Here is an 18,754-nt window from a genome sequence, read left to right as displayed (position 1 = left end):
TGGAGTATCTGGTAATTTTCCCCCCTTTTTAAACCCCTCCTGGAATCCTCCCGAGTCCAAGGATCTGCTTTGTCCCTGACCCATTCCTGGAACTTCTTTTTATACAAATAAAGTTCCAAAACTCATGGTTGTGCCTGTATCTAAAGGTGTCTTTTGAGTGTTACCCTACCCACAAATACTTAGAATGATCACTTTGGTCCTTCACCAGCTGAGTCCCTCACGGGATATTGGAATCGCAGTCAGAAGACCTCCGCACTCGTTTCGGAACTGAGTTCCGTCTCAATCACACCGTTACAGTCACACAACCGAATCCACCCAACCAAAGGGCATACTCATGAAATGATAAATCTTTGTTTGGATCTTCGCATGCAGAATTACAGGTTTAAACCAGAGGAAGGGAGAGCTCTTTGTTCTTTACTTGCCTTTTATGTTCATAATCCTGCTGGGCTCTGTACTGCTCCCGGCAAAGGGCCACAACGAAACAAGGGTGGGAGTGCCTCCTTTAGCTGTTCACAGCCTCGGGAAACAAGAGGATCACATCGGGGTCACCAAATTGTTATAAATTCTGAGTCAGTTTAGCATTATAAGATTTATTGAATATTTATTTAAGATTTATATAAGATTTATTTGTACTAGGCTTCGGAGGATAAGAGGGTGGTGAAGGAGAAAGGGAGAGTGAACGAGTAGGAAAAAATATCTTCCCCTTTCCCCTCCACAGATTGGCTCCCTAATGAAAAAAGGCAAGAGGTGCAATTGATAACAGTTTCCGAGATATGGTTTCCAAAGTATAGAGTCGATGACAGTGCTGAGTACAAATACCAGGTTAGGGTCATGACCAGAAATTTCATCGTCTTATAAGCCACTGTTACACCACACAGTACCATAACGATCTTAAAACAGGGCCTGGAAAGAATAAACAGCATGACAGAGAGCACATAAAGAAAGTAACGTGCTATAAAACTCAATTTGGAAAACAGGCACAGCAGACTTGAGATTAAAGCAATCAGCAATGTGACTAGCAACTGTTAAGGAGGTCTAATACTTATACCAATTTTATTTTAACACACTCTGGTCAGATCTGTCGTTATATGAACCCTTCGAGCCCCGTGTTGGGCGCCAAAAGGACTGCTGTAGTTTAACCCAGCCGTCAGCTAAACACCACACAGCCATTTGCTCACCCTCCCCTCTCCCTCTCTGGGATGGGGGAGAGAAATGGGAAAGTGAAGCCTGTGAGTTGAGATAAAGACAGTTTATTATGACAGGAAAATAATAATAACAATAATAATAACAATAATGATGATAATAGCACTACTACTACTAACCTGTACGAAACAAGTGATGCACAATGCAATTGCTCACCACCCACTGACCGATGCCCAGCCTAACCCTGATCACTCCCCTCCTCCAACCCCCCGCCATACCCTCCCCCCCCCCGCCCCAGCTAGCCACCTCTATCTATTGTTTAGCATGACATCAGATGGTAGGGAATACACCTTTGGCCACTTTGGGTGAGCTGTCCTGGGTCTGTCCCCTCCCAGCTCTTGCTGCACCCCCATCCTGCCCGTTGGCAGGACAGAGTGAGAAACTGAAATGTCCTTGGCTTGGTGTAAGCACTGCTCTGCAACAATTAAAACTTCGGCATATTATCAGCATTCTTCTCATCCTAAGCCAAAACATAGCATTCTACCAGCTACTAGGAAGAAAATTAACTCTATCCAAGCTCAAACAAGGACAAATGCTATACCTAGAGGGCACAAATTGCCGGAGATTAACTTGAGTTAAACTAGAAAAGAGAGACAGTTCATTACTAAGCAAATACTAAAACTAGAATCAGTTTCTTCAGTGTCGCTTTCAGCTCCTGGTTCCTCATGCTGTAGATAAGGGGGTTCACTGCTGGAGGCACCACTGAGTACAGAACTGCCATCACCATGTCCAAGGATATGGAGGAAATAGAAGGGGGCTTCAGGTAGGCAAACAAGACAGTGCTGAGAAAGAGGGAGACCACGGCCAGGTGAGGGAGGCACGTGGAAAAGGCTTTGTGCTTGCCCTGCTCAGAGGGCATCCTCAGCACTGCCCTGAGGATCTGAACATAGGACACCAAAATGAAAACAAAACAACCAACACCAAAGCAACCACTAACTAGAAGAACACCAACTTCTCTGAGGTAGACATCTGAGCAGGAGAGCTTGAGGATCTGGGGGATTTCACAGAAGAACTGGTCCACAGCATTGCCTCGACAGAGGGGCAGGGAAAATGTGTTGGCCATGTGCAGGACAGCATTGAGAAAGCCACTGCCCCAGGCAGCTGCTGCCATCTGGGCACAAGCTCTGCTGCCCAGGAGGCTCCCGTAGTGCAGGGGCTTGCAGATGGCAACGTAGCGGTCGTAGGCCATGACGGTGAGAAGGGAAAACTCTGCTGACATCAAGAAGACAAAGAGAAAGACCTGTGCAGCACAGCCTTGATAGGAGATGGCCCTGGTGTCCCAGAGGGCATTGGCCATGGCTTTGGGCAGAGTGGTGGAGATGCAGCCCAGGTCCAGGAGGGCGAGGTTGAGGAGGAAGAAGTACATGGGGGTGTGGAGGTGGTGGTGGCAGGCTACGGCGCTGAGGATGAGGCCGTTGCCCAGGAGGGCAGCCAGGTAGATGCCCAGGAAGAACACGAAGTGCAGGAGCTGCAGCTCGCGCGTGTCTGCGAATGCCAGCAGGAGGAATTCAGTGATGGTGCTTCTGTTGGACATCTGCTTTTTTTGAGATGTGGTCCTGAACAAAGAAGAGGATGAGAGTAATAAAGTACAAGAAATGTATCAGAGGGAAATTAATTCAATTTCTCATTTAAAATCATCACCTATATTGTGCACTTTCTGGCAGACATTTGGCAGATCCCTTTCATGCATCCTGATTCATTCTGCCTGACGGAGTCTGTTGGAACAGGGGCCTCTTCTACGGGCACTGCAGGAGCCAGCCCTGTCCTACAGCAAGAGGTGAAGAGGAACATGGGGAAATGTTGGTTTCACTTCCTTCCTGATCTGAAAATGTTTTGCCCCAGTGTTGCTCCCTGTCCACCAAACTACAGAGCATAGCTGTGGTGGTGTTTTATATATATATTTATTTATTTGTTTTGTTTTGTTTCTTTCAGCTGTCCCACCACTCCTGAGGAATGTTTCCGAGCCACAGATCCTGGCTATTTCTGCTGGACTGAAAGGGAATCCTTGTAGATCATTATCTGAGAAAAAGGGACTCTCACTTTAGTGCACAGTGTTCTTCAGGGAAGACAGCCAGTCTGTCCATCAAGTACGGTCTCAGCTGCCCTGTGAGAGCTGCAGGAAAGTTCTACTCACATGTTTGATTGAAAAGAACAAAGACCCTGCTGAGAGTAGAGGAATCCAGGTTTAAAGTGCCCATCTCCACACCCCTCACCCTGTCCCCGTACTCCCCTTCTCCCAAGCACACCGAGGGCTCACCCCATGGGCGTGTGAAACCCCCATCTCCAGCCAGCCTGGGAACAAGACCAGCAGCAGCACGGCCAGCTGGAGAAGCCAGGAGGAATGCCAGCGTGCTGCTGCCAGGGGAGGCAAGGCCAGGGAGGGACAGACGGACACTCAGCAGACCCTCCTGTGCTGCAGCTCTGCCTGCAGACGAGGCAGCTCCTGCTGGGGACACCGGGGGCTTGAGGGCAGAGGCTGTGCTGGAGGGAGAGGAGAGCAGGGGGTGTCCCAGGGAAGGCGCCTGACCTGCAGGGGATGGCAGGGAGGTGCCTGAGCCCTCCCTCGCACAGCATTTCTGGTAGCAGCTCCCTCTCACCGCCTGCCCATGTCCCTGCTTGTATCTATGTCCCTACTGGAAGCTGGTTCTGTGTCCCCACATCCCCTCCCTGTCCATGCTCACAGACCCTATCCCACAAGCTGTGTGCTTCCTGAGTACAGGACATCACAGGGGTTGCAGCTCCTGAAGACCTGATAAGCCCTGAGGAGAAAACAAACATTGTTGTTTCAGTCTTTAGGCTGAGATGCCTGAAGGGATTTGATCACATTAATTGCTGCCATGTTGATCTCTCCCTGCAATACTCTTGGAGTCTCAGTCTCCTGTACAATCCAGACAATTCATTGTCATGAACCCTGCCGCCCCTCCACACCAAGAATCTGAAAGCACAGAATCCAAGCAAGTCTTCCATTTCAGATAAACCAAGCCTCGGTCTTCCTGTTAAAATGCCCCCTCAAAAATACCATTCTCTAAAACATCTTCTATGCCACATTACAGGTAGAATATGACCCATCCTGACAGATACTATCAGCCATCAGATGTGCCAGCTGCAGAAGACCCCTCTGGCAACCCCACCTGCAGTGCCCTGCTGCCACAGCCTCACGGTGTCAAGAGCCTGCAGATGTGTCCTACCACATGCTGCCCTTTGTTGTTGTGCTCCTCAGTGCCTCCAAGCCCTCTCTCCTTCTCTCCTCTCTGTGTGCCAGCTGCAGTCAGAGCCCCCAGCCCTGCTGCGCTGTGCAGAGGAGCTGCTCCTGGGCACAGTTCTCTCTCTGCTTCATGGGACTTTTTGAAATACATTTTTTTTTTTCATGTCCCACGAGCCCGGCCCAGCTCAGCAGCACAGCACCAGCCCAAGGCACTACAATCACCCCTCTGGGGGTTTGCTGATGAGCCCACGAACCTCAGGCCCTCAGAGACAATTGAAGACATCTCTCCAGAAGTCCAAGTCCCAGGCAAGTTTCCTGCAGTGTCCCCCTGAGGGCCAGCACTGACACAGCCTCCCTTGGAGCTCGTTAGAGCAGAACCCTGGAGGCAGTGAGGACAAGGAGACAAAGGCAATGTGAAGGTGACACTGATGTGCAGGAAAACTGGATGTGTGTCACCAAGAAAAAGGGCCAGGCCTTGACCCTGAAGCTGTGGGAAGGGAGATCCTTTCCGTTCACACCTTCACACCTTGCTCAGGGCTCTTTATGGTGCAGTAGGAGATGGGGATGTACATGGCCAAGTGCAGGAGAATGGTACAACCCCTGCCTGGTTCATGGGTGTGGGCAAGGAGGCAATGAGGCCCTTGTGCTTTAATTATAAGCTGTCTCCTCATAGGCCTCAGTGACAGAGACAACAACCATAGCCATGGACACAAAGACCTGAGTCCTGCTGGGACTTTCAGCCTTGTCATAGCCCTTGATCCTCTCCAAACCAGGATTGCCTAGAGAATCCCAGACCTGTACCTCTTTATTGGCTATTTGTAGACACTTGTCCATGTGGTGTCACATCACATCTGAGCTGAGTCGGATAACTCAGATTTTCTTGGTGGCCATGCCCCTCGTAAGGCAGCTCTGTAGGAAGCTGGCCTGGTTCCTGGTGAGCAGGCACCACTGCTCGTATGGCATCCCTCATGGAGGGTGTTCACAAGTCTATAGAGCAAGATGAAATATATCCGAGGGTGCTGAGGGAGCTGGCAGAAGTGCTCACCAAGCTGCCTTCCATCATTTATCAGCAGTCCTGGCTATCAGTCAACTGGTGACTAGCAACTGTGATGCTCACCTACAAAACGGCTGGAAGGAGGATCGTGGAACTACAAGCCTGTCAGTCTGAACTCGGTACTGGGGAAGCTCTTGGAGCAGATTATCTTGAATTCCATCACACAATGCTTCCAGAACAAACAGGTGATCAGGCCCAGTCAGCATGGGTTTCTCAAAGGCAGGTCAAATTTGTCTTGGCAAATCAGATCGCAAGGTGTGACAAGGTGATGCTCGCAGTGGATGAGGGAAAGGCTGTGGATGTGGTCTACCTAGACCGCAGTAAGGCTTTTCCATCTTTTCCCACAACATTCTCCAGAGAAACTGGCTGCTCAAGGCTTGGATGGGTGTACGCTTTGTGGGGTTAAAAACTGGCCCAAAGAGTCATGGTAAATGTGAATAAATGCAGATGGAGGCCTGTCCTTAGTGTCCCGCAGGGCCCTGTACTGTGGCCTGTTCTCTTCAATATCTCCATCAATGATGTGGATGAGGGGATCGAGTGCACCCTCAGTAAGTTTGCAGTTGACACCAAGTTTGGAGTGAATGTTGATCTGTTAGGAGGGCTTGTGAGGCCAGAGCTCGAGTACTGTGTTCAGCCCTGAGGCCCCAATAAGGATGTGTATCTATTAGAAGGAGTCCAGTGGAGGGCCATGAGGATGATCAATGGGCTGCAGCACTTTTCCTAGGAACATGCTGAGGAAGATGGGTTTGTTCGGTCTGGAGAAGAGAAGGCTCTGGGGAGACCTTAAAGAGCCCTTCCAGTACCAATAGGGGGCCTACAGGAAAGCTGGGGACGGACTCTTCATCAGAGTGTCATGATAGGAGTAGCGGTAATGGTTTTAAACTGAAAGAGAGTAGATTTAGATTAGCCATTAGAAAGAAGTTCTTAACTTAAGGGTGGTAAGGCAGCGGAACAGGCTGCCCAGGGAAGCCGTGGATGCCCTATCCCTGGAAGTATTCAAGGCTAGGTTGGATGGGGCTTTGAGCAACCTGGTCTAGTGGAAGCCGACTCGATGGTGGGGCAGAGTGAGAAGCAGAGAAGGCCTTGATGCTGTGCAAACACTGCACTACACTGACTACAGCTGTGGGTGACCAACACTGCTTTGGTCACATATCAAAAACACAGCACCACAGGGGCTGCACTGCAGAAGAACTCTGCCCCAGCCAGAGACAGTGTCCCCACAATGGAGAAGAAGCTCTGGAAGGAGCCAGGAAGGTGCTAATAAGCACCAGGACAATTGAGGAAGCCCAAAGGCCCTTCTGAAGGGTCACCGAGTGCCACCCGAGAGACAGTGCTGGGCAGTGGGGAGGGCTAGGAGAAACAATTGTGTGAAGTTTGTGAGAAACATAGAAATATCACTGCCATTGCCCCATGGCTCCAAAAACTCACTCACTGGCCTCCTCTGTCAGGGCATTGTGAGCCCAGTAGACAGCAATGAATGGAGCCCGCAGAGCGTGAGCCTGTCCTATGTGGACTGACCAGAGCTCAAGTGCTCAATCTGGTGTGAACAGGCAGAGGAGAGCTCTGCAACCCCGGGGCACGCAGCAGCCCCAGCAAAGGAGCCTGGAAAGTGATTCCTTGCAGCCCTGGGGCAATGGCAGTGACCCCATGAGCTGGGCCTGCTTCCCAGCTTGCCCAGCACTGCCCTGCAGAGTGCCCCATGCCCCGGGAACCCCGGCCCCCTCACCCTACAGAGCAGCACCACCAGCTGAGGCTGGGGCTGGGGCTGGGGCTGGGAGGTGCTTCCCCAAGTGTTTTCCAGGCCAGCTTCACAGGGCTTCTGGATGTGAGTGTGATCTTCGCTTAGAGCAACGATCTGAGAGACCACCAACAGGCACAGGGCAGGAGGTCCCTCCTGCCCAAGTACCTTACAGGACTGGCATGGAACTGGCTCCTCAGAGAGGCTGGGAGCCCATCATCAATGCTGCAAGGATCACAGCCAGATTACTTGTATGTGTGCAGGTCCTGGCCTCATAAGGGGGTGTTTTGTAGGTATGGTATTATGAAGTCAGTCGTGCTTCAGAAATTATAGTCCAAACCCCTTTTCCATTATCTTTGCGCTCTTGCTCAGCCTGATCCCTGCCCTTAACACTAGCATTAAAATGCTCTAATTAACTCTAGTATTCTTGCAGATCTAAACAAAATGTTAAACCAAAGAGCTTCCACATGCCCTAACCACAGACCTGACATCCCAAGCAGAACATCAAACCCTCCTACTAAAAATTTGCTTAATCTCTAATCCAGAAAAGTTTGCTGTAGCCCCTAATGCCATAAACGAACAACTAACATCCAAAGCCTGTCTTCCTGTGCATTAACGTCCTCACCTTTAACCTTTTTCCTAACCTTTAAATTTAGGTTCGTTTTCCCTAGGGGCAAGGCAGGAACCGTGAGGCTGCTCTGCAGCCACATGGCATTCAAAGATGGATGTGAGGGGCCATGGATCTGATCAGCTTGTGGGCCACAAGGAGGAGATGGGTGGGAATGCTCTGAGGAGCTCAGCTCTGCCTCAGGATCTCCTGCCCCACCAGGAGGAATGAGACTGTGGCAGGTCCTGGCAGGCTGCGTGGAGGTGACGAATGCCCTGGGCATAGTCGAAGTAACAGACTAGAATAACCAACAGAGTATAGAGTCTAGAGCAGTCTAATACCACAGAATAGAGTAGCCAACAGAGGAGAGACAGGTACTCTGATATAATGACAGCCATCAGAAAGCTGATCCCAGTTAAATGACTGATATGGGGAGGTCAGGAGTAGCCTGGCCAAGAGAGATGTCAGATTGGGGTGCGGGAAGAAGAAGTGAAGAGTTGCTCGGAAGCTTACTTTGTAGAGGTAAGAGGGTTCATGTAATGTTGATGCTGCTGTAAAACTGATTTCAAACAGTTGTGTAGGGCCTGTAAACTATTTTCAACAGAATCCCTCAACCTAAACATTAGTGCAACATCCTGACAGGAATCCACTATTGGAAAGCAGAACTCAAAATATCACCTAAAGAAAAGCTCAGCACATACCCCCTTTTTCTTCCCTTTCTTCTCTTGCTCACCCTAATCCCCGCCCTTAACACTACCATTAAATGCTCTATTTATCCCTAGACTTCTTCACAAACCTAAACAAAACCCTAACCCATAATTCGTGCCCATACACTAACCACAGAGCTGACACCACAAACAGAACACCAAGCCTTCCAACTATAACTTCGTTTACTCTCTAAACCAGAAAGTTGAGCCCCAGTTCAGAGAGGACAAGAGAGAGGTGAGCTATGCCTCATCATCTCCTTCCCCAGCAGGAGCAATGTGACTGTGGCAGGGACTGTGAGGTCACTTCTGTCTCTGCACATGACAGGGCAGCAGCAGGAACGTGTCACGGAAAGGGACTGTGAGGTCACTTGTGTCTGGAGGTGGCAGGTCACCCTTGACATAGACCTGGGATCCGCACCTTTGGGCTGACAGCTGCCAGTGGCCCTGCTAGGCCAGCAGAAGGCACCTGCTTGGCATGCTGACTGGGGGATCCCCTCTGCCTACACACCCAGGAGGACCCAGGCAGAAAGAAGGCCCCCAGATGGGTTGTCCTGTCCCTTCTGCTTGAGTCCATGAGTGGGCAGCAGGAGGCACAAGGCTTGGCTGTGTCTAGCCAAGAAGCTGCAAGGCCAGCAGCAGGCCCCTGGCTTGGAAGCTGCTGCTGAGGTGACTTGTGTCTGCTTGGCTGAGAGGCCGCAAGGAGCCTGCTGGGTTGGGATGCCTACTTCAGGAGTGGTTTCCACCCTGATGGAGCTTTCTGTGGTAGTAGGAAAGAGCAGGAGAGAAGAAACTGCTACAAAGTGTACCATGGAAGTTGCGCACTTTCCACGAGGAGAAAGAAATATCCCTCAAAGGGTTGTGCTGTGGTGCCAGAGGTAACCCTCTTATCAGACCATGGCATCATGTTTCAAGGAACAGCTGATGAGGGTTGACGAGACATCAGTGAAAAAAAGGCATGAGAGCAAGGTGGTGAACAGAGATGGGTGTCTGAAGACTTCAAAGAAATAGGACAAATTGTGGGACAGCATAAGAAAAGCTACAGAGGAGAAGGCAGAGGTTGCTGGCAAGAATGGAAGGTCCCAACAACCCTGAGGTTTTTGTGTCCTCTTGGCTAGAGCTTAGGAGGAGAGATGTTATATTCATTGTGATGGGGTCTCATGGATTCCTTACAACCCTGTGCAGCACCTCAGAGGTGTAGTACCACTGTTCTTCTCAAGGCATCACACTGCCCACCCCATCCCACAGACCCCAGGAAGAGCCCTGAAATGGACATAGGGGTGCAGGATCTCCTCTCACAGTTCCAGGGGTCAGGCCTTGGCTCTTTTGCTTCACAAAAACCAACGAAGACATTTCTCAGCACAGTGCTTTGCCTGTCTGTAACCATGGCCTCCAATTATCTGCCCTAACAAGTCCCTGGGGAGGCTTTGTTAGGAACAGCCCTCAGTGGGGCCCATTAATACTCCAAGTCACTTCAGCTTTTCTTCCTGACTTTAGTTTCTCTAGCAGTTGCATCATTCTCCTCTCAGTACCTGAGCTTCATAGACTCAGCACCACAATACACCATGGAACTCATTAAAATGCAGAAACTCCTAACATCTCCTCCATAGTTTTCTTCAAGTCTTCCCAGCTTTTGCACCTAATTGCAGAACTTGCATGCTGTAGTTAAGGAAGAAGTTTTCAAAAAGCACCTAAAAAAGATCTTTTCTAGTTTTAAAGGTTGATTTTTCTGCAATTCAATTTTGAGCATCATTCTCCTCTTGCTATTGATCCAGGGTGACTTCTCTGGAGACTTCCATAGGGAGGAAAAGCTGAGACTGGAGGTCTGACACCTCCACTGCCAGCAGTCGTCTTTGTCCCTGTAAATGCAGCCCAGCCCAGCACGGGAAACCCTTTATAAGACAAGTCCGGGGTTCTTTGGGAAAAAATAAATAAATAAATAAATAAATAAATAAATAAATAAATAAATAAATAAATAAAATAAAATAAAATGAAATAAAATAAAATAAAATTGAAATAAAATAAATTCGAAATGACCATTGGAACCTGAGAAATACAGCCTGAATCTTACTAGAAAACTCGACATCCACGGTCTCTCTTGGGTCTGCTGTGGAAAACTCAGAATGAAAACTAAAGAAAATATTTCTTTAAGTGGCTGTAGCTGTACCCATGAGCTTGGCCTCTTTGGGGAAATTGTCCCCTTCCAGACACTGAAAACTAAATTGAGTAATGTGAAAAGACCTGCCCAGTCAATAGAGTAGCTATTGATTGGGCAGCTCTTTTCACAAGGCAGCTATGTCAAAGCCCCACCGGTGGTGCCCTCTTGCAACTTTGAAGTTCCCTCTCCTGAAGCAGTCTATGCTGAGGATGCACATAGCCTCCGAGTGAGTCCCAATAGGCTGCTTTTGCCATTCCTTCCCAGTTAGACTAAGTTCAACCTCCAGTACAGTTAACTTTTGGGATCCCGCTGTCACTCCATAAATACAGGTGGGTTCTAACTCTTTCTGGCTTGATGGCAAAAGGATATTCTGTGCACCGGTGTCCAGTAGAGCCTGATACATTTGTAGGTGTGATGTGTCAGGCCATTAAATATACCCAGTCCAGTAAACCCGATTCTCCCTTTCCTCCCTGCCTCCCCCCTGGCTGGAAGCAGGCCCCCTCTAGTCCTGCTCATAGTATTCATTACGGTGCATGGTAGATGGCCCACTGGAAACACATCCCACCATGGTAGGGGAGAGGGCACTGACAGCCAAGGGATGCATTTCGGTGCAGGAGTTGGGGCCCAGCAGAGACAAGGAGTCAAGGCAGTGGGGTGGGGGAGGCCAGCAGAAGCAGCCCAAGGGGTGGTGCTGCTTGTGAGGACACGTTTGTGGCAGCAGCCGGAGTGGGCAGCAGCTGTGCGCAGGTGAGGGGAGGCCAGGAAGCACATGCCAAGAGCGCTCCTGCCAGCAGAGCCAAGGCCAGGACGAAGGCCAAGGGCAGTGGCAGGCCCAGGGCAGGGGGCTGCAAGGGCCATGCTGAGCTGCCTGCCCCTGCAGCAGCCGCCCTGGCCCTCAGCAGATGTACTGGCTGGCATGCACGGGGAGGTGCTGGCGTGCATCAGAGAGCAGCAAGGAGGATGCTGGAGAGGGATGGGGCCAGGCGGGTGGCAGAGCCCCATGCAGGGGCTGGCTGGGGGTCCCCTCTGCTGCAGCCAACGCATGCAGTGTGGCAGGAGGAGGGCACACAGGGCTTGTGGCAACCTTGCTGCAGAAGAGCCCTGATCCGGAGGACAAAGCTTTTCCTGCTCGGAAGGCCAAGCAGCTCCAGCTTCTCCCCACACCTCGTGTCTTTACCCCCTCCCTCTGCACCACAGGGCAGAGCCAGGTCCTGGGCCCTTCCTGACATCCCTGCATATCCTGGTGATTTCAGTTCAGAAGGACATTTGGTTCTCTTCCTGTTAGAATAATAAAACCAGATTTGAAATATGTTGTTATGTTTAATTAGATAGAAGATTAGAAACTTTCTATGTCTGATGCTACCTTAGTCACTAACACCTGATCTGTAAGGCCATACAGAATTGTAACCAAGGATGGAGGAGAGGGATAAGATAATCTAGGGCTGGAGTATGTGTTTTTAAAAAATAAGTGAGAAACTTGTGGTATACAAGCAGTGCTATAGGCTGGGAGATGAGTGGTTGGAGAGCTGCCTGGCAGAGAAGGGCCTGGGAGTATTGGTTGATAGTCGGATGAATATGAGCCAGCAGTGTGCCCAGGTGGCCAAGAAGGCCAACAGCATCCTGGCTTGTATCAGAAGCAGAGTGGGCAGCAGGGCTAGTGTCCTGGTTTCAGTTAGCACAGAATTAATTTTCTTCCTAGTAGCTGGTGGAATGCTGTGTTTTGGCTTAGGATGAAAAGAGTGCTGATAACACCCCGATGTTTTCATTGTTGCAGAGCAGTGCTTATACCAAGCCAAGGACATCTCAGCCTTTTGCTCTGTCCTGCCAACAGGCAGGCTGGGGGTGCAGTAAGAGCTGGGAGGGGACAGACCCAGGACAGGTGACCCAAACTAGCCAAAGGGGTATTCCATACCATCTGACGTCATGCTAAACAATATATAGGGGTGGCTAGCCGGGGGGAGGGGGCCGGACTGCTCGGGGTTAAGCTGGGCATGGGTCAGCAGGTGGTGAGCAATTGCATTGTGCATCACTTGTTTGTACATATTATTATTACTTTCCTATTATCACCATTGTAACATTATTGTTATTATTGTTATTATTATTTTGTTATTATTATTTTCCTGTCTTATTAAACTGTCTTTATCTCAACTCACAGGCTTCACTTTCCATTTCTCTCCCCCGTCCCAGAGAGGGAGGGGGGAGGGTGAGCGAACGGCTGCGTGGTGTTTAGCTGCCAGCCGGGTTAAACCACGACAGTCTTTTTGGCGCCCAACGTGGGGCTCGAAAGGTTGAGATAACGGCAGATCTGACCAGAGTGTGTTAAACTAAAATTGGTGTAAGTATTAGACCTGCTTAATAGTCACTTGTCATAATGCTGATTGCTTTAATCTTAACTCTGCTGCGCCTGTTTTCCAAATTGAGTATTATAGTACATTATTTTCCGTATTTGCTCTCTGTCATGTTGTTTATCCTCTCCGGGCCCTGGTTTCAGACCATTATGGTACTGAGTGTTGTAGCAATGGCTTATGAGACGATGAGATATCTGGTCATGACTCTAACTTGGTATTTGTACTCAGTAACATCGTCGACTCTGTATTTTGGAAACTGTATCTTGGAAACTATTAGCAATTATACCTATTGTTTTTTTCCGTTAGGGAGTCAATCTGTGGAGGGGAAAGGGGAAGATATTTTTTCTTACTTGATCACTCTCCCTTTCTCCTTCACCACCCCTGTATCCTCCTGGATCACTATGCCTTCCTCCTTCACCACCCTCTTACCCTCCGAGCTTGCTACAATAGCTCTCCAAGATATTGAATATCCTTGGGATACTCAGACCAGCATGGTCTTGTTGTTATGCCTCATGAATGCACTTCAGATTCTGCTTAAAGTTAAACAACTACTTAGGAAGCTCATCTGGAGATCTGCGTGGAGGCAGTATAGTTGTGGGTGGCAGGGAGTATGGGAGGATATGGGCAGGCATCTAGAGCAGTTGGCACCCCCAGTGTTTTGGAAATTCACCCCTGAACAACTGCAAAATCCTCAAAAACTGGCAGAATGCTTGAGAAAAAGGTGTCATGATTCTGGCAGTTCCAAAGTAACACAAATCATTGTAACGTGCTGGGGCCTGGATCATGCCTATCGAGCTGCCATGGATACTGCTATCAACTTAGTGACAGACCCTGCGGCCACTCCAAGCCCTGTGACAGATCCAACGGCCACTGTGACCCCTACAGTGGACACTGCAGCGGCTCCAGTCCCAGCTCCTGCAGCCGCTCCAGCTCCTGTGACTGTGTCAGAGAAACGAACTGTAACAGTGCAAGTTGACCCTGCAGAGGGTCTTCCAACCCCTGTGGCAGACGCTGTAACAGGGTCAGAGAAGCGAGCTGTAGCAGTGCAAGCTGCCCCTGTAGAGAAGGTGAAAAAATGGTATAGAGATTCAGGTCATTTAGAACGCAGAGAGTCTTCTGCCAAATCTAGGTATAGAGACGATGACGATGCTGGGCCATCAGGGATTCAGGAGGAGGAAGATGAGGATGCCGAAAAATCAACGGTAACTACCCGAAACCTATACGAGCGCGAGCTACGAGATGTGCAAAAAGATTTTGGTCGCTGTATAGGTGAGCAGCTTTTCACCTTGGTACAAGCAGCTTGGGACACCACAGCCAATTGTGTGGAATTAGAGGGGAAGGAAGCCAGACGACTGGGATCCCTTGCTAGAGACGCAGGCATTGACAAAGCAATTGCAGATGGAGCACAATCTCACAGCCTCTGGAGGCGTCTCCTCTCAGCTGTGAGGGAAAGGTATCCCTTCAAGGAAGAACTTTTATGTCTACCAGGCAAGTGGACCACTATGGAGAAGGGAATCCAGTACCTGAGGGAATTAGCCGTACGGGAAGTGATTTATGAGGATCCAGACCTCAGACAAACATCCAAAGATCCAGATGAAGTCAGGTGTACGCGACCCATGTGGCGGAAGTTTGTACGGAGTGCACCATCATCATATGCCAGCTCATTGGCAATAATGGCCTGGAAAGAGGATGAGGAACCCACAGTGGATGAAGTGGCTAAACAACTTCGGCAGTAAGAAGAAAGTCTCTCCTCTTCCTTACAGGCCTGCGTCTCAGCTGTGGAGAAACTTTCTGAAGAGTTCCACCAACTTAAAGAGAATCTATCTTCATCCCCACCTGAACCAACCAGTGTCCACCGACCAAAAGAGAACACTGTGGAGAAACTTTCTGAAAAGGTTCACCAACTTGAAGAGAGATTATTCTCCTCCGTACCTGTACAGAGCAGTGTCTCAGCTGTCAGGGGTAGTCGTTCATCCACACAAGGAAGACGATATGGTGGGTACTCACCCCGTGCTACCCTGTGGTTTTACTTACGAGACCATGGAGAGGACATGAGAAAATGGGATGGAAAATCTACCGCGACCCTAGAGGCACGGGTACGTGAGTTGCAAAAGAAAACAATCAGGAAGAAGGGATTCTCTGAAAAGTTTGCTGCTCCAACTTCCAGCAGACAGTCCTTCAAACACAGAAACGAAGAAGATTCCGACCAGGATTAGGGAGGCCCTGCCTCCAGCCAGGGGGAGGAAAGGGATAATCGAGTTTATTGGACTGTGTGGATTCGATGGCCTGGCACATCAGACGCACAGAAGTATAAGGCTTTAGTAGACACCGGTGCACAATGCACTATAATGCCATCGAGCTATAAAGGACCAGAGCCCATCTATATTTGTGGAGTGACAGGCGGATCTCAGCAGTTGACTGTATTGGAGGCTGAAGTGAGTCTGACTGGGAATGAGTGGGAAAAGCACCGTATTGTGACTGGCCCGGATGCTCCATGTATCCTTGGCATAGACTATCTTAGAAGAGGATACTGCAAGGACCCAAAAGGGTTCCGGTGGGCTTTTGGTATTGCTGCCTTAGAGACAGAGGGCATTAAACAATTATCTACCTTGCCTGGTCTCTCAGAGGACCCCTCTGTTGTGGGGTTGCTGAGGGTCGAAGAACAGCAAGTGCCAATTGCTACCACAACTGTGCACCGGCGGCAATATCGCACCAACCGAGACTCCCTGATTCCCATCCATAAGCTAATTCGTCAATTGGAGAGCCAAGGAGTGATCAGCAAGACTCATTCACCTTTCAATAGTCCCATATGGCCAGTGCGAAAGTCTAATGGCGAGTGGAGACTAACAGTGGACTATCGCGGCCTGAACGAAGTCACGCCACCACTGAGTGCTGCAGTGCCGGACATGCTGGAACTTCAGTATGAACTTGAATCGAAGGCAGCCAAGTGGTACGCCACAATTGATATCGCTAATGCATTTTTCTCCATCCCTCTAGCAGCAGAGTGCAGGCCACAATTTGCCTTCACTTGGAGGGGAGTCCAATATACCTGGAATAGGCTGCCCCAGGGGTGGAAACACAGCCCTACCATTTGCCATGGGCTGATCCAGTCTGCACTAGAGCAGGGGGAAGCTCCTGAACACCTGCAGTACATCGATGACATTATTGTGTGGGGTGACACAGCAGAGGAAGTTTTCGAGAAAGGGAAGAAAATAGTCCAAATCCTTCTGAAAGCCGGTTTTGCCATAAAACAAAATAAAGTCAAAGGACCTGCACGGGAGATCCAGTTTTTAGGAATAAAATGGCAAGATGGACGTCGTCAAATCCCAATGGATGTGATCAACAAAATAACAGCTATGTCTCCACCAACTAACAAAAAGGAAACACAGACTTTCCTAGGTGTTGTGGGGTTTTGGAGAATGCACATCCCAAATTACAGTCTGATTGTAAACCCACTCTACCAAGTAACTCGTAAGAAGAATGAGTTTGAATGGGGCCCTGAACAACGACAAGCCTTTGAACAAATCAAGCAGGAAATAGTCCATGCAGTAGCCCTTGGGCCAGTTCGAACAGGACCAGATGTAAAGAATGTGCTCTACACTGCAGCCGGGGAGAACGGCCCCACCTGGAGCCTCTGGCAGAAAGAACCTGGGGAAACTCGAGGTCGGCCTCTGGGGTTTTGGAGTCGGGGATACAGAGGATCTGAGGCCCGCTATACTCCAACTGAAAAGGAGATATTGGCAGCATATGAAGGAGTTCGATCTGCTTCGGAGGTGGTCGGTACTGAAGCGCAGCTCCTCCTAGCACCCCGATTACCGGTACTAGGCTGGATGTTCAAGGGAAGGATCCCCTCTACGCATCATGCAACTGATGCTACGTGGAGCAAGTGGGTTGCACTGATTACTCAGCGGGCTCGAATAGGAAACCCCAGTCGCCCAGGAATATTGGAAGTGATTATGGACTGGCCAGAAGGCAAATACTTTGGGATATCATCAGAGGAGGAGGTGGGTCGTGCTGAAGAAGCCCCACTGTACAACCAGTTGCCAGAGAATGAAAAGAAATATGCCCTGTTCACTGATGGGTCCTGTCGTATTGTGGGGAAGCATCGGAGATGGAAGGCTGCTGTATGGAGTCCTACGCGACGAGTTGCAGAAGCTGCTGAGGGAGAAGGTGAATCGAGTCAGTTTGCAGAAGTGAAAGCCATTCAGCTGGCTTTAGCCATTGCTGAACGAGAAAAATGGCCAGTTCTCTATCTCTACACCGATTCATGGATGGTAGCAAATGCCCTGTGGGGATGGTTACAGCAATGGAAGCAAAACAACTGGCAGCGTAGGGGCAAACCCATCTGGGCTGCTGCTTTGTGGCAAGACGTTGCTGCTCGGGTAGAGAACCTGGCTGTGAAAGTACGTCACGTAGATGCTCATGTGCCCAAGAATCGGGCTACTGAAGAACATCAAAACAACCAGCAGGTGGATCAGGCTGCTAAGATTGAAGTAGGTTCAGTACCTGAGCTTCATAGACTCAGCACCACAATACACCATGGAACTCTTTAAAATGCAGAAATTCCTAACATCTCCTCCATAGTTTTCTTCAAGCTTTCACGCCTTGTGCAGCTAATTGCAGAGTTTGCATGACGTAGTTAAGGGAAAAGATTTTACAAAGCACATAATAAAAATATTTTCTTGTTTCAAAGGCTGAATGTTGTTGCATTTCAGTTTGGAGCATCATTCTCCTATTGCTATTCATCCAGGATGACTTCTTTGGAGAACTCCATTGGGAGGAAAAGCAGAGTCTGGAGGTCTGACACCTCCACTGCCAGCAGTGGTCTTTGTCCCTGTAACTGGACCCTGTAACTGGTGCTGGGGCCGGTCCTCTTTAATATCTTCATTGATGATCTGGACGAGGGCATCGAGTGCACCCTCAGTAAGTTCGCAGATGACACCAAGTTAGGTGCGTGTGTCGATCTGCTTGAGGGTAGGAAAGCTCTGCAGGAGGATCTGGATAGGCTGCACCGATGGGCTGAGGTCAACTGCATGAACTTCAACAAGGCCAAGTGCCGGGTCCTGCACCTGGGGCGCAATAACCCCAAGCAGAGCTACAGGCTGGGAGAGGAATGGTTTGAGAGCTGCCAGGCAGAGAAGGACCTGGGAGTGATGGTGGATAGTCAGCTCAATATGAGGCAGCAGTGTGCTCAGGTGGCCAAGAAGGCCAACGGCATCCTGGCTTGTATCAGGAACAGCGTAACCAGCAGGGCTAGGGAGGTGATCGTCCCCCTGTACTCAGCTCTGGTGAGGCCGCACCTCGAGTACTGTGTTCAGTTTTGGGCCCCTCGCTACAAGAAGGACATGGAGGTGCTTGAGCGGGTGCAGAGAAGGGCGACGAAGCTGGTGAGGGGCCTGGAGAACAAGTCCTACGAGGAGCGGCTGAGGGAGCTGGGCTTGTTCAGCCTGGAGAAGAGGAGGCTCAGGGGTGACCTTATCGCTCTTTTTAGGTACCTCAAGGGAGGCTGTAGCGAGGTGGGGGTTGGCCTGTTCTCCCACGTGCCTGGTGACAGGACGAGGGGGAATGGGCTTAAGTTGAGCCAGGGGAGTTTTAGGTTAGATGTTAGGAAGAACTTCTTCACTGAAAGGGTTGTGAGGCATTGGAACAGGCTGCCCAGGGAAGTGGTGGAGTCACCATCCCTGGAAGTTTTCAAAAGACGCTTAGATGTAGAGCTTAGGGATATGGTTTAGTGGAG

General features: G+C 49.8%; 1 protein-coding gene across 1 annotated transcript; it reads right to left on the bottom strand.

Annotated features, from left to right (window-relative positions):
• Positions 1-1,807: 1,807 nt before the first annotated feature.
• LOC309888292 (olfactory receptor 14C36-like) lies at positions 1,808-2,737 on the bottom strand (the record flags this gene model as incomplete). Its single annotated transcript, XM_082780531.1, has 1 exon — positions 1,808-2,737. One exon carries the CDS (start codon positions 2,735-2,737, stop codon positions 1,808-1,810), a length of 930 nt encoding a protein of 309 aa, XP_082636657.1.
• Between the last annotated feature and the right edge of the window lie 16,017 nt (positions 2,738-18,754).

Source organism: Aythya marila, assembly GCF_965140915.1.
Source record: "Aythya marila genome assembly, chromosome: 28".
NCBI lineage: Eukaryota > Metazoa > Chordata > Aves > Anseriformes > Anatidae > Aythya > Aythya marila.
This window is presented reverse-complemented; position numbering and strand designations above follow the sequence as displayed.